The 11,782-nt window shown below is 51.0% G+C and overlaps 2 protein-coding genes and 1 long non-coding RNA gene across 4 annotated transcripts; 1 reads left to right on the forward strand and 2 right to left on the reverse strand.

Moving 5' to 3' along the window:
* Positions 1-43: 43 nt before the first annotated feature.
* On the forward strand, positions 44-3,330 carry LOC130258102 (uncharacterized). Its single transcript, XR_008841436.1, has 2 exons — positions 44-1,756; positions 1,795-3,330. It is a non-coding gene; the product is annotated as an uncharacterized LOC130258102 (long non-coding RNA).
* LOC130258101 (von Hippel-Lindau disease tumor suppressor-like) lies at positions 2,316-4,858 on the reverse strand. The gene is made up of 3 exons (XM_056501164.1): positions 4,570-4,858; positions 4,086-4,196; positions 2,316-3,717 (listed from the first exon to the last, which is right to left on the reverse strand). The coding sequence occupies exons 1-3, from the start codon at positions 4,766-4,768 to the stop codon at positions 3,503-3,505; spliced, it is 525 nt and encodes a 174-aa protein (XP_056357139.1). The 5' UTR covers positions 4,769-4,858; the 3' UTR covers positions 2,316-3,502.
* A 515-nt stretch (positions 4,859-5,373) lies between these two features.
* On the reverse strand, positions 5,374-11,479 carry THUMPD3 (THUMP domain containing 3). 2 transcript variants are annotated; one of them, XM_056501165.1, is made up of 9 exons: positions 11,153-11,479; positions 10,425-10,502; positions 9,444-9,932; positions 8,555-8,685; positions 8,067-8,136; positions 7,587-7,702; positions 7,291-7,401; positions 6,994-7,117; positions 5,374-6,786 (listed from the first exon to the last, which is right to left on the reverse strand). In XM_056501165.1, the coding sequence occupies exons 1-9, from the start codon at positions 11,336-11,338 to the stop codon at positions 6,658-6,660; spliced, it is 1,434 nt and encodes a 477-aa protein (XP_056357140.1). In that variant the 5' UTR covers positions 11,339-11,479; the 3' UTR covers positions 5,374-6,657. The 2 variants fall into 2 exon arrangements, with proteins under 2 accessions (XP_056357140.1, XP_056357141.1); XM_056501166.1 differs by having other exon boundaries at positions 7,291-7,398; positions 11,153-11,470.
* Between the last annotated feature and the right edge of the window lie 303 nt (positions 11,480-11,782).

Consider the following 11,782-nt stretch of genomic DNA (forward strand, 5'->3'; position numbering starts at 1 on the left):
GCCGGGCTCGCCCTCGGAGCGCGCCGGAGCTCGCTCATTGCAGTATGTGCTACGGCGGGAGATGCAGGGAGAACATCCAACTTAACAGCAGAAGCGGTCACAGGGCCAGGTCTTGCTTGTCAAGGCTTAGGCTTAAAACACGTTCATAAAATCAAGCATTTTTTTCTGGTTTTTGATTTAACCTGATACTACTAATGCTTGTGGCAAGGAGAGCCTTCCTGCCATACTTCTGCTGCTAGAGAATGCCAGCAGATGTGTAACTATCCATCCTTCTGCTCTTGTTCGTATTTAGCCCTAGGTCTAAATTTGTATGGATTGCAAGAAGTGCTTTAAGTTTTGACAGCTTTTAATTCACTGTTTCTTTGTACTCTGCCTGTATGTTATAGTACAGCTAACCCCTGTTTTCAGTATCAAACTTTAAAACTTTTGCAGTTTTCTACACTCCTGGCCTCAGAAATCATGAACTTCTTAGCTCTGCTGTGGCAAGGAAAAACTGAAAAATGCAATATTGTTGTAGCTGTAAGATCAAAGAACAGGAAAAAATAAACAGAAGTACCCAAAATGTATTTAAAATATGACAGCTCAAAGACTGCCCTGGGATGAGCTGTTTTATCAGTAGTACCAGTTCAACAATTGTTGCATTTATGGGGTTTCCCCTCCCTTTTCCCTGCTTACTGTCCCTCTGACACACACCTAAGTGTTCCCATGACTGGAACATCTCTGAAAGTGATGTAAGATGAGACTAAAATTGTGTTGCAAAGAACTACATAGAAATAGGAAGAAAAGACTTCTTCCCCATGGGTGCTGGAAAAACTTGTGAAACCATTTGGACTATAGTGGGAAACAAGGGGAAAGAACACATCCAGCTGTGTGAATGACTTCAGTTCTGCTCTGAGTGTTACAGGTAATGCAGAACTGAAATCAACTGCACAATCCTTCCTATTCCTGTGGTTAGGCCTTCCCCTTCCAAGTGGTTTGGGCAGGCCTGTGCTCTCCCCGAGCCCCTGGACACTGCAGAGTGTCAGAACATTTATTTCTTGGGGGTTCTCCCGCTCAGCCCCCCTCGGGCTGGCCTGCTGGGCTGGCTGACACCACGCAGTGCTAATGCAGCTGCCACAAGTAAATCACAGCTTTCACTGGTTACTCACCCAGCTGAGTAACTAACTACTGGGGCACGGCATTTCCCAATCCTCATGTGCTAAAGCCAGCTGGGCTTTCTCCAACCTTTTATTCTGATCCAAAGGAGCACTCCAGAACAGAAAAATACACTCTCATAAGAAACACGAGAAATCACAGACCCCACTCAACTCAGAAACACCCAGAATGTGTGTGCCATGTACAGACTGTTAAACCCAGCACCTCTCAGGTGTGCTCAGGAGCAAAGTGCAGCACTCTCTGACCCTCAGGTGTGCTCAGGAGCAGAGAGCAGCACTCTCTGAGCCTTGGGTGTGCTCAGGAGCAGAGTGCAGCACTCTCTGACCCTCAGGTGTGCTCAGGAGCAGAGTGCAGCACTCTCTGACCCTCAGGTGTGCTCAGGAGCAGAGTGCAGCACTCTGAGCCTCGGGTGTGCTCAGGAGCAGAGTGCAGCACTCTGAGCCTCGGGTGTGCTCAGGAGCAGAGTGCAGCACTCTGAGCCTCGGGTGTGCTCAGGAGCAGAGTGCAGCACTCTGAGCCTCGGGTGTGCTCAGGAGCAGAGTGCAGCACTCTGAGCCTCGGGTGTGCTCAGGAGCAGAGTGCTGCACTCTCTGAGCCTCGGGTGTGCTCAGGAGCAGAGTGCAGCACTCTGACCCTCAGGTGTGCTCAGGAGCAGAGAGCAGCACTCTCTGAGCCTCGGGTGTGCTCAGGAGCAGAGAGCAGCACTCTGACCCTCGGGTGTGCTCAGGAGCAGAGTGCAGCACTCTCCGACCCTCGGGTGTGCTCAGGAGCAGAGTGCAGCACTCTCTGAGCCTTGGGTGTGCTCAGGAGCAGAGAGCAGCACTCTCTGACCCTCAGGTGTGCTCAGGAGCAGAGTGCAGCACTCTCTGAGCCTCGGGTGTGCTCAGGAGCAGAGTGCAGCACTCTCTGAGCCTCGGGCTCCCGAGGGCACTGAGCAATGTCTGCTGCCATGGGCTCACTCTCCCTTCAGATCTGTGAGAGGTGGGAAGAGCAGAGCCCTGCCCAGACACTGCCTGAAGCTGTGCTGAGAGTTCATGAGAGCTGGGCAGGCTATACAGTCCAAAGTGCCTGTTTACTGATCAACCACAACTGTCAGACTATGACAGAAGTACAGAGGCACTGGGGAGCTACCTGACAGAATTACAGTCAGAAACCTAGCATGCATTTTTGTTTTTATGTCAAAGATCAATTTCTTCAAATATGTAAGAAAAACAAGTTTACAAACAGAGAGACATTCCATACTAAGAAAATACATTGACATTCTTGCTTTCACAGCTACTCTCAGAATATACAACTGGAGGGAAACGTGTTCACAGAAATAACCTGCTGTAACCAATCTCCAGCCAGTCTGCTTTGAACCTGAGCTGCACCACATCTTGCTTAATGGACAATTCATGTAACACTTAAACTTTGCTGCTTTGAACTCTGTGTGCACTCACACAAGAGCACATTCCACTGAGATGTGGGGAACAGAATACAGGCTAGGAAATGTTCTCTCTCTTCCTCCAGCCTGCCACTAAGCATGGCCCACGACAGCTCCCATTGGTCCTGAGATGACACAGGCAGCTCAAGAGGCCCATGCTCCCTGAAAAGGCCACCAACCATGACCTGGATTCCAGCACACCGAGGGGAAAAGAAAAAACTTAAAGCATCTACTTCCTAAGAACCCTGTACAGGCTGCTGGGGAAGCAGCTGTGGGGGACAAGGGTGTCCCAAAACTAGGATCTGGTCTGTGTGGCTGAGATCAGCCAGGCAAGAATGGTATGACAAAGGCAAATAAGGCATTTGAGGTATGACAACAGATAAAAACATGTCAGACCTAGAGTGGATATGACATGGCTTTGTATGTGGAAAGGTGAGAGGCAGAATAACCTCCAAGCATTTACACAAGAGCTTTCTACTACTGTAATGTTTGTCAGACCCTCAGGCACTGCTGGAAACCCTCATGTACAAACCCCCATGCTCTGTGACCCACAGGTACATTGAGGCTACATGTCAAAGGGAAATTCCATCAAAACAAATGCCTCAAATAAAACAGATGACACTTAAAACCACTAGCCTGGGCTAAATTAACCCTTGGTGTAATTTGCTTTCTAATACAATGAAAGTTACTTTATATGAATATTTTCCATTTAGCTGCCCTGACCTTACCCTATAGTTTGCAACATCTGTAATGAAGAAATGAACTGAACCATCAGAACCCAGCATGCCTCCAGCTGTGTTCAGTCTTTGAGTATTGATTTGATTATCACTGATGTTATTGAGTTTATGTTTCAAAACTTTAAACGGAGCCATCAGCTCTTGGTGTGTTTCCTGAGGACTCCTGCTGCTCAGACTCAGTGGTTTGCTACTGAGGAGTCTGAAGTGAGTCATCATGTTTTTCCATAGCTTTGTTCCTCAGTGCTTCATTTCTCTCCAGAGAAAGCCGCTTAAGATCCTTCCAAATATCGGGATGATCCTCCAGCTCTTCATATAAGGACTGAACAATGTCCAGTTTCCTGTAGTCCACGGGGCTGACCAGACTGCGCACAACCTGCAGACACCTCTCCTTCAGGGTGAACACTGCAGGCAAACACAAACACAGACACAGCACAGCCTTGGCACGAGGGCTCTCAGTGCTGCTGCAGTGCCACAGTGCTGCTCAGAGCACGGGAACACAGCCTGCAGCAGTGACCCACGACAGCCTGGGCTCTCCAGACAGGGCACAGATGTGCTGCCTGCCATGAGGCACCTACAGAAACCCCTCAAAGACACCTTCAGAGGAGACTGCCACCAGTTCCACCCAATTCAACAGCTCTGCCTAGAACCCCTCACCATCCCTTCAGTGTCTAAGGTTTAATTTCACGAGGACCTGATTTCTCACTAAACCTAACAGGTTCAGAGAGGCCAAGTTCAGAATTCCCTGGGGCACATGTGGTCCTGTCCCTTACCTGGCAGTGTGATGTCAGCTTTGGTCACATTGGGGGCTGCCACGAACAACTCCTGCTGGTTGACGAGCAGCCCGTCGTTGGTCCCTGCATCCCGGAACAGCCAGAGGTGCCCTGGCAGGGAACAAGGTGGGGATGCACCGATTATGCCACTGTTTAATGAGCGGCTCTGAAGGGCGTCTGCTCACAAGGGACCAAGCTCTCCAGCTTAGCTCTGAGTGCACCACCACGGCCCAGTCACTGGTGCGAATGGGGAGGGGAAAGGAAAAAGGGCAAAAGGAAAGGAAAAAAGAAAGGAAAAGGGGCAAAAGGAAAGAAAGAGGAATAGCAAAGGAAATGAAGAGACGAAAAGGAAAGAAAGGTGAAAGTGTTAGAAGGAAAAAGGGAAGAGAAAGGCAAAAGGGTAAATTGCACCGCCAGCAGCTCACGCAAACGGGCCCCGCGCCGCCCCAGCCCGGCCCGGCCCGGCCCGGCCCGGCGCACCCACCCCGGTAGCTGTGCATGACGCGCCCGCTGCGCGGCTGCAGCACCGGGTAGCGGCGCGGCTGGCCCTCGAAGTCCAGCCAGACGGGCAGCACGCAGCGGGGGCTGTGGTTGTTGAACACGACCTCGGAGAGCTCCCGCGTGTTGACAGAGCGCAGCACGGGACGGGCCTCACCCGGCCGCTCCGGGCCTGGCGGCGACATCGCGGCCCGCGCCCGCCGGGCCCGCCGGGCGCATGCGCAGGGCGGCACCGAGAGAGCGAGAGACACCGCCCCGCCGGGCCCCGCCCCCTCGCGCCTGCGCGCGGGCCTGCAGGGGCGGGGCTCCCGTGAGGGGCGGGGCGGGAACCCCGTAGGGGCGGGGCGAGAACCCCGTGAGGGGCGGGACCGCCGTGAGGGGCGCGGCCCGCAGTGAGAGGAGCCCGCACCGGGAGCCGTCAAACCGTTTTAACAAATAGACGGAAAACAGCAAGGGGCGTTTGGCACGCGAGGCGCCTCTTGGAGCTGTCAGCTGTTTGTCAGCTTTGCCATGTCTTACCGCCCCACAGGCTCATTTCGCAGCTCTCGCGACTAAGGCACTGGGCTCTCCGGGGCTGCCACAATCGTTCCTCAGCCAGTGACAGTTAAACTGCCAATTCCTTCCTCTCCCCAGCTCTGCGTGCCAAAACATTCTTTATCCTTCAGCTGTAGATTCCCAACTGTATTATCTTTCTCAAACACACATGAAAACAGTAAAATTTGAGAAAAATTAAACAGATATTGGAAAATCTAGACATGGACCAGAGAAAAGAACACAATTAAGACACGTGTCTTTATGCAAAATTTCTAAAACTTTAATACTTGTTAATTCACCTCTGAACAGTTACACATACTTAGCATGAACACACTGTAATGGAAAGGGCAAACTAGCAATGTGTTTTCAGCCTCTGATGAGCAGAGTAAGAGGCCTGAGAAATCATAGTACAGTCACAGAAGAAAAAAATATTTGCAACAATATTTTTGTGAATACTGTGACAGTATAACTGTGGTGGTTAAATTACCTAAGAAATTCAAACTGCCACCTTGATGCATCCATGGTAGACACTGAAACCATGAACTTTTTAATATAACTGCTAAAAGAATCTCTGTCCTCAAACAGTAACTACAGACTGTTTTCTAAGGCTGTGTGTTATCCCCTCACCCATGGCAATGGAAACTAAAATACAGATCAGACTTTTACCAGTGATTAGCCCTAAGATGAGGTAACAGGCAAGAGAACCAGTAGCACAGCATACTTCCATGTTTGCCAGCTGGAATTTCCTTATCAGACCACAAAAACCAGATACTGGTTTGTTATTAGTTTACATATGAGCAATGGTATAAATTAGAACACTACATTAGAGATACTAACTCTGAACCCTTTAAGGTGACTGAGTAGTACTGTTAGTCACTTGATGATACAGCCTGGTTAATAAATAAACTGTTACCCCAGAGCTGCCTCCACCTGTTTTCTACTGTAAGCAGAAGAAATAAACGTTTAACTGAAAAATACAAAAGAAGATTGAAGCCAAGGAAAGAATTACTAATTCCACTAAAGAATTTCAGTTTGGGTGGAAGGGAGCAGAGGTGATTTAAATACTAAGGTTTCAGAACACACAGTAGAACTGGAAGCTCTCAAGTTGATCCCTGGTTTAACACTGGTGTGACAATTTCTCCGCAGGTTGTTTGGTTTTGAAAGCGACAGAGCTGTGCCCTGGGGTGCTGCTGTCCCAGCTGGCTCCCTGCACCCCGGGGTGTCTCTCTCTCTCTCTGGGGTGCAGTGTCCCAGCTGGCTCCCTGCACCCCGGGGTGTCTCTCTCTGGGGTGCAGTGTCCCAGCTGGCTCCCTGCACCCTGGGGTGTCTCTCTCTCTCTCTGGGGTGCAGTGTCCCAGCTGGCTCCCTGCACCCTGGGGTGTCTCTCTCTCTCTCTGGGGTGCAGTGTCCCAGCACTGCAGGGTGTCTCTCTCTGGGGTGCAGTGTCCCAGCTGGCTCTCCAGCACTGCAGGGTGTCTCTCTCTGGGGTGCAGTGTCCCAGCTGGCTCCCTGCACCCCGGCTGTCTCTCTGTGCTCCCGGTCAGCAGTGTGCTCGCTCCTCGGCGCGCTCCGCCGTGCGCCTCAGCAGGTAGACAGCCACGTGCAGCCCGCCCACGTTCACCCACACCGTCTGAGCTCTGCGCCAGATGTGCCCCACCCGGGACAGGGCCTGCAGGCAGAGACAGTCACAGTGCCACTCAGACAGCATCGGTATTTGTTATTATCTATCTCACATCTGATAGCAACATCAAAGGACTTTCCAGGTCCAAAATTGAATTTAAGTGCTACCAATTATTGCTCTATAAACGGAGTATCTTTTGTAATGATGACAGCTTGCAATTTTTCCCTCAATGTATTTTCAAGTGTAACAACAAACCTTGGCAAAGCATTTCTTGTCCTGGGTCAGCAGCACAGCCCTGCCTGTCCCTGGGGTGCAGATCCGACCCATCTCCATCAGGCAGGCTGGGTAGAGATCCCAGTTCTTCTTCTTCGACCCTATCCTGCAAGACACATTCACATCCCCAGTGTTGTGTTGCTGGTTTCTCACACATCAATCTGCTCATTCAGGACCACAGTTACTTCCAAGCTCATTTTTCACGGAGGGTTCACGACTCCTTGCCCACCAGGCCCAGTGAAGTACCCAGCTGGGGAGGAGCCCCCCCAGCACACCCACCTCTTCCCGAAGGGCATGTCTGTCACCACGATGTCCACGGAGCCAGTGCGCAGGGGCAGGTTGCAGATGTCCCACTGGATGACGTCCAAGGGGACGCCCAGGGCAGCGCTGCTGCAAGAGCAAAGGCAGCTCCCTCAGACAGGAGCACTCAGAGGGTTTTTACACTGGGGAGGTCTAGAACGTTGGCAATAAAATAAACAATACAATATGAACCAGGCACTCAAAGGCATCACTGCAAAGTGGATTTGTGTGCATACAACACTGCAGGAAAGGTAAATCCCTCAGGCTCCTCTCACCTGTCCTTGCTCTCGTTTTTCCTCAGTAAGGAGCAGATGTTGTTAGCTGCTCTCTTCACTGCCTGAGGGCTGTTATCCCCTGCAATGTGGTAGCAGTTGGGCCATTCTGCAGCTCCCTGGGGGAAATGATAATAAGCAACATTAGCATCAACACTGCTTGAATGAAAAAACCCAGAATAATTTCTCAAACATGACAGAACACAACAAAGAGACTGCAAGTGGATGGCAGGAAATTTAGAATTCTGTAACAGACAGCTGTATTTTACACCTTTAAAGCTCAAAATACTTTTGGATTTAGTCTCTTCCTGCTATGACCTATGGAAGGAAAATGAGGTCATTTACAAAAAGTGTACTTGCATCTGTTCAGAAATTGATGAGACTGGAGCTTACTATTCAGTCATTACCAAAAAGACTTACACATAAGATTCAGCTGAAGATATAGACAATTTAATTAAGTTTAAAAAATCAAAGAAGAATCACCTCTATTGGTATCGCACCTGTACCACACATGGGATCAACTATGATATCAGTGGGCTGGGGATCACAGAGTCTGAGGAACAGAAGAAAAGATATGGTGAGAAATGTCTTAAAAACCTGAATTTCTGTAAATAAGGGAAAGTGAACTACTTTAATCACTCTGATTTTACCCTTCTAACAAAGAACTTTATGGGAGCATTTTTTCCATGGTTAATTACTGCTTTATAACCAGCAATGCAGTGAAATTCTTTCAAGAATGTGGTACACTATTTTGAAACTTGGCTAATACATCATGTTTACTTTCCTTGCCTGGGAAACACCCACTGTTATTACAAAGCACATGGGGTCAGCAACTCCAGTGGTTTTTTATTTGTTTTTCTTTAAGAATTAACAGAAGTGGCTTCTGAGGAAGCAGTGGGGGAGATAAAAGGTTTAATTTTGGTAACAAAATTATATTTTAACTGAGCATAATCCAAGGCAACTGCCCTGACCTGAGCATGCCATAAGCCAGGGTGGAACGCAGCGTTGTGGGCCCAAAGTGAGTGATATTCCTTCTGTGGAGACTCTCTTCAGTTAATGCAATTCCCACCACAACTTCATTGTTGTGAATATTCAGAAGAACCTAAAGAAAAAACCTGAAGTGAATTTCAGGAGGAACAGAATCTTTCCACAGAATGCCTAGTAAATACTTAGAGCAATCTTAGATGGTAATTCAAAATCCAGGAATTACATGTAAAAACTCTGTCCTTTTTAATAGGACAGAATTCAGGTGAGCATTCACACACTCTCTCATTCACACCAAATCCATTGCACAAGACTTCTCAAAGTGCTACAACCACTGCACTGGATTCTTAAAAGATTTGGTTTATAAATCTGGGCCAGAAGCCAGGTAAGTCCTGCAAGCCACAGTGAACCATCTGCAAAAGCAGCAATAAAAACTGTATTTGTGGTGGGGACTACCTTAATTAGGAAGGTCCTGCAAGAAAAACTTAGGGGTCTTTCTTTCTCACAAACGCTGATTCCTCACCACTGACAGACCAGGGTGCTGGTTGTATTTTCCCACCCTCTGTTCTCCCCTGACACAAAACAGCTTACAGTTACTGTTAACTCCTTCTGTCCCCTTCACCCCAAACCAGCTTCCATTTGGAGCATTTCCTGATAACTGTTACTAAACAATGCTCTGAAAGCAAGGCAAGTGCTTGCATGAGGACACACACAATATTGCCAGGAAAATGAATATTTCAATGGAGCTGGTTTTAGCATCACCAGTTTTCAGTTCCAGAGTCCCTGAAGGCAGTTTGGGGATCTCTGAGCATCAGAAATAAGCACTAAGAATCTGTACAGCAGAAATGCAGGTATTTCCAAGGCACACCAGCACACCTCCACATCGAAATTGGTCATGTCAGCTTTCCACTGGAAGTGCTCCTGCACGGCGCCCCCGAAGTCCCTGGCGGCCTCGTTGGAGGTGAAGCTGTGCCTGTCCCCAGCCCTGCTGCAGGTCACTCGGAACCTCAGCACCCTCTCCCCTGCGCCCGCCTCACTGGCACCAGAACCCTCCTGCCCTCCAGCTTTCACATCTGCCTCATTATCTTCCTCCTCCTCCAGCCCGTTCCTGGATGGCACTCCCTGGGGAGTCTCTGTCTCCACAGGGTTTTGTGCACAGTCCTCCTGCTCATCAGTGGTACTTTGGTCAGCTCCTCCCTCTTCTCCAGCACCACTCAGCTTCTCTCTGCTTGCAGGACCCTGCAGGTTGTGTTTTTTGCGTTTTGTCTTCTTCTTTTTCAGGCTGTTGTTCAACTCCCAAACTTTCAATGGGTCGGTCCAGGGCAGCTTTTTAACCAAATCTTCCAAATGCTTTAGAGCATCTTCCTTTAAAAGACAGAAAAAGTTGTGCTTTGAAGTTATTCCATCCTTTTAAAATTTATCATTTATTTTGAATAGTTTATTAAACATTAATCCATTACAAGCAAAGCTCACAGGTTTTTGTCTGGTTTTTGCCATAACTAAATGGAATTACACTGAAAATCACAAGACCCACAGGATTTCTTCATTTATCTTGTAAAAAAGACAACTAACACTGAATTAAGTGTCCAAAGTGACACTTCACTGTTCTGTGTCTGTGACCTACAAACATAGCATCTGCATCTTATCCCAGATTTTGCCAATGTAAAGTATTTAACTGCAGAGATTATGTTAGACAACATGGCCATACTTCCATTTACAAGCCAGAAAAAGGGAACTGGAATAATATCACAAATGAAAAATTTGTTAAACAAACAGAATACTTTGATATTAGTCTTAAATTAAAAACCCCAAACAACACTCCAAATCCCAGAACCGATAAAAAAAGGAGTAACTCACCTTATTTTCTTCAAATTGATAGTCTTTGAACTCCTGAACAACAACAAATAAATTATCCACTGACCTCAGACGATGGACCTAGAAGAGATGAAACACATTACTAGCCGTGTGCCACGGGGACTGTGTTTGCTGTCGTTAGAACTCTGCCATCCTACGTCGAGGTTTTCCACCCTTAGTGCCCACGGGAGCCACCAGTGTCCGTGTTTGCACTGATTTAACGTGCCCACCTAACACTGCATCTCCCGATGAAAGGCGGGAACACTGCTGCACCCAGGCCGGCGCGGCTGGGACCCACCCAACCGGACCGGACCGGACCGAACCGAACCGGACCGGACCGGACCGGACCGAGCCGAACCGGACCGAACCGGACAGGACCGGACCGAGCCGGACCGGACCGAGCCGGACCGGACCGAACCGAGCCGGACCGGACCGGACCGAACCGAACCGGACCGGACCGAGCCGGACCGGACCGAACCGAACCGGACCGGACCGGACCGGACCGGACCGGACCGAGCCGGACCGGACCGAACCGAGCCGGACCGGACCGGACCGGACCGGACCGAGCCGGACCGGACCGGACCGGACCGGGCCGGACCGAACCGGACCGGACCGAACCGAACCGGACAGGACCGGACCGAACCGAACCGGACCGGACCGGACCGGACCGAGCCGGACCGGACCGGACCGGACCGGACCGGACCGAACCGAACCGACCGAACCGAACGGACCTGAGGCAGGCTCCGGGCCGGGACCTCGAAGTAGATCTTGCCGCGATCCCGGCTGATCCTGGAGGCCGAGCCCAGCTTCTCCCGCACCTCCTCGGCCGCCGTGTGCTCGAAGCCCGTGGGCACGGTGGCGCCGATCACGGCCGCCAGCTCCGGGCCCGGCCCCGCATCGCCGGCCGCCTCCGCCATACCGGGAACTGCGGGGGACTGCGGGGGACAGCACCACAGCCAGCCCGCCCGGATCACCCACGGCCCGCAGCTACCCCAGCACCGGCACAGCCCGGCACGGCCACCGGCCCCGGCACGGCCACCGGCCCCGGCCCCGCCGCCGCCGCCCGCCCTTTCCGCTTCCGCCGCCCGCGCCGCCCCCGCTGCTCTCGGCCGCTGCTCGGCGCGGGCGGGAGGCGGCGCCGCGGGCCCGGGGACCGGGATCGGTCCTGGGGACCAGTATCGGTCCTTGGGGACCGCGTGTCACAGTGCTGGGGACCGGGATCGGTCTGGGGACCGCGTGTCACTGCCCTGGGGACCGGGATCGGTCTGGGGACCAGTATCTGTCCTTGGGGACCGCGTGTCACAGCCCTGGGGACCAGTATCGGTCTTTGGGGACCGGGTGTCACAGCACTGGGGACCGCG

Source organism: Oenanthe melanoleuca, chromosome 12, assembly GCF_029582105.1.
Source record: "Oenanthe melanoleuca isolate GR-GAL-2019-014 chromosome 12, OMel1.0, whole genome shotgun sequence".
NCBI lineage: Eukaryota > Metazoa > Chordata > Aves > Passeriformes > Muscicapidae > Oenanthe > Oenanthe melanoleuca.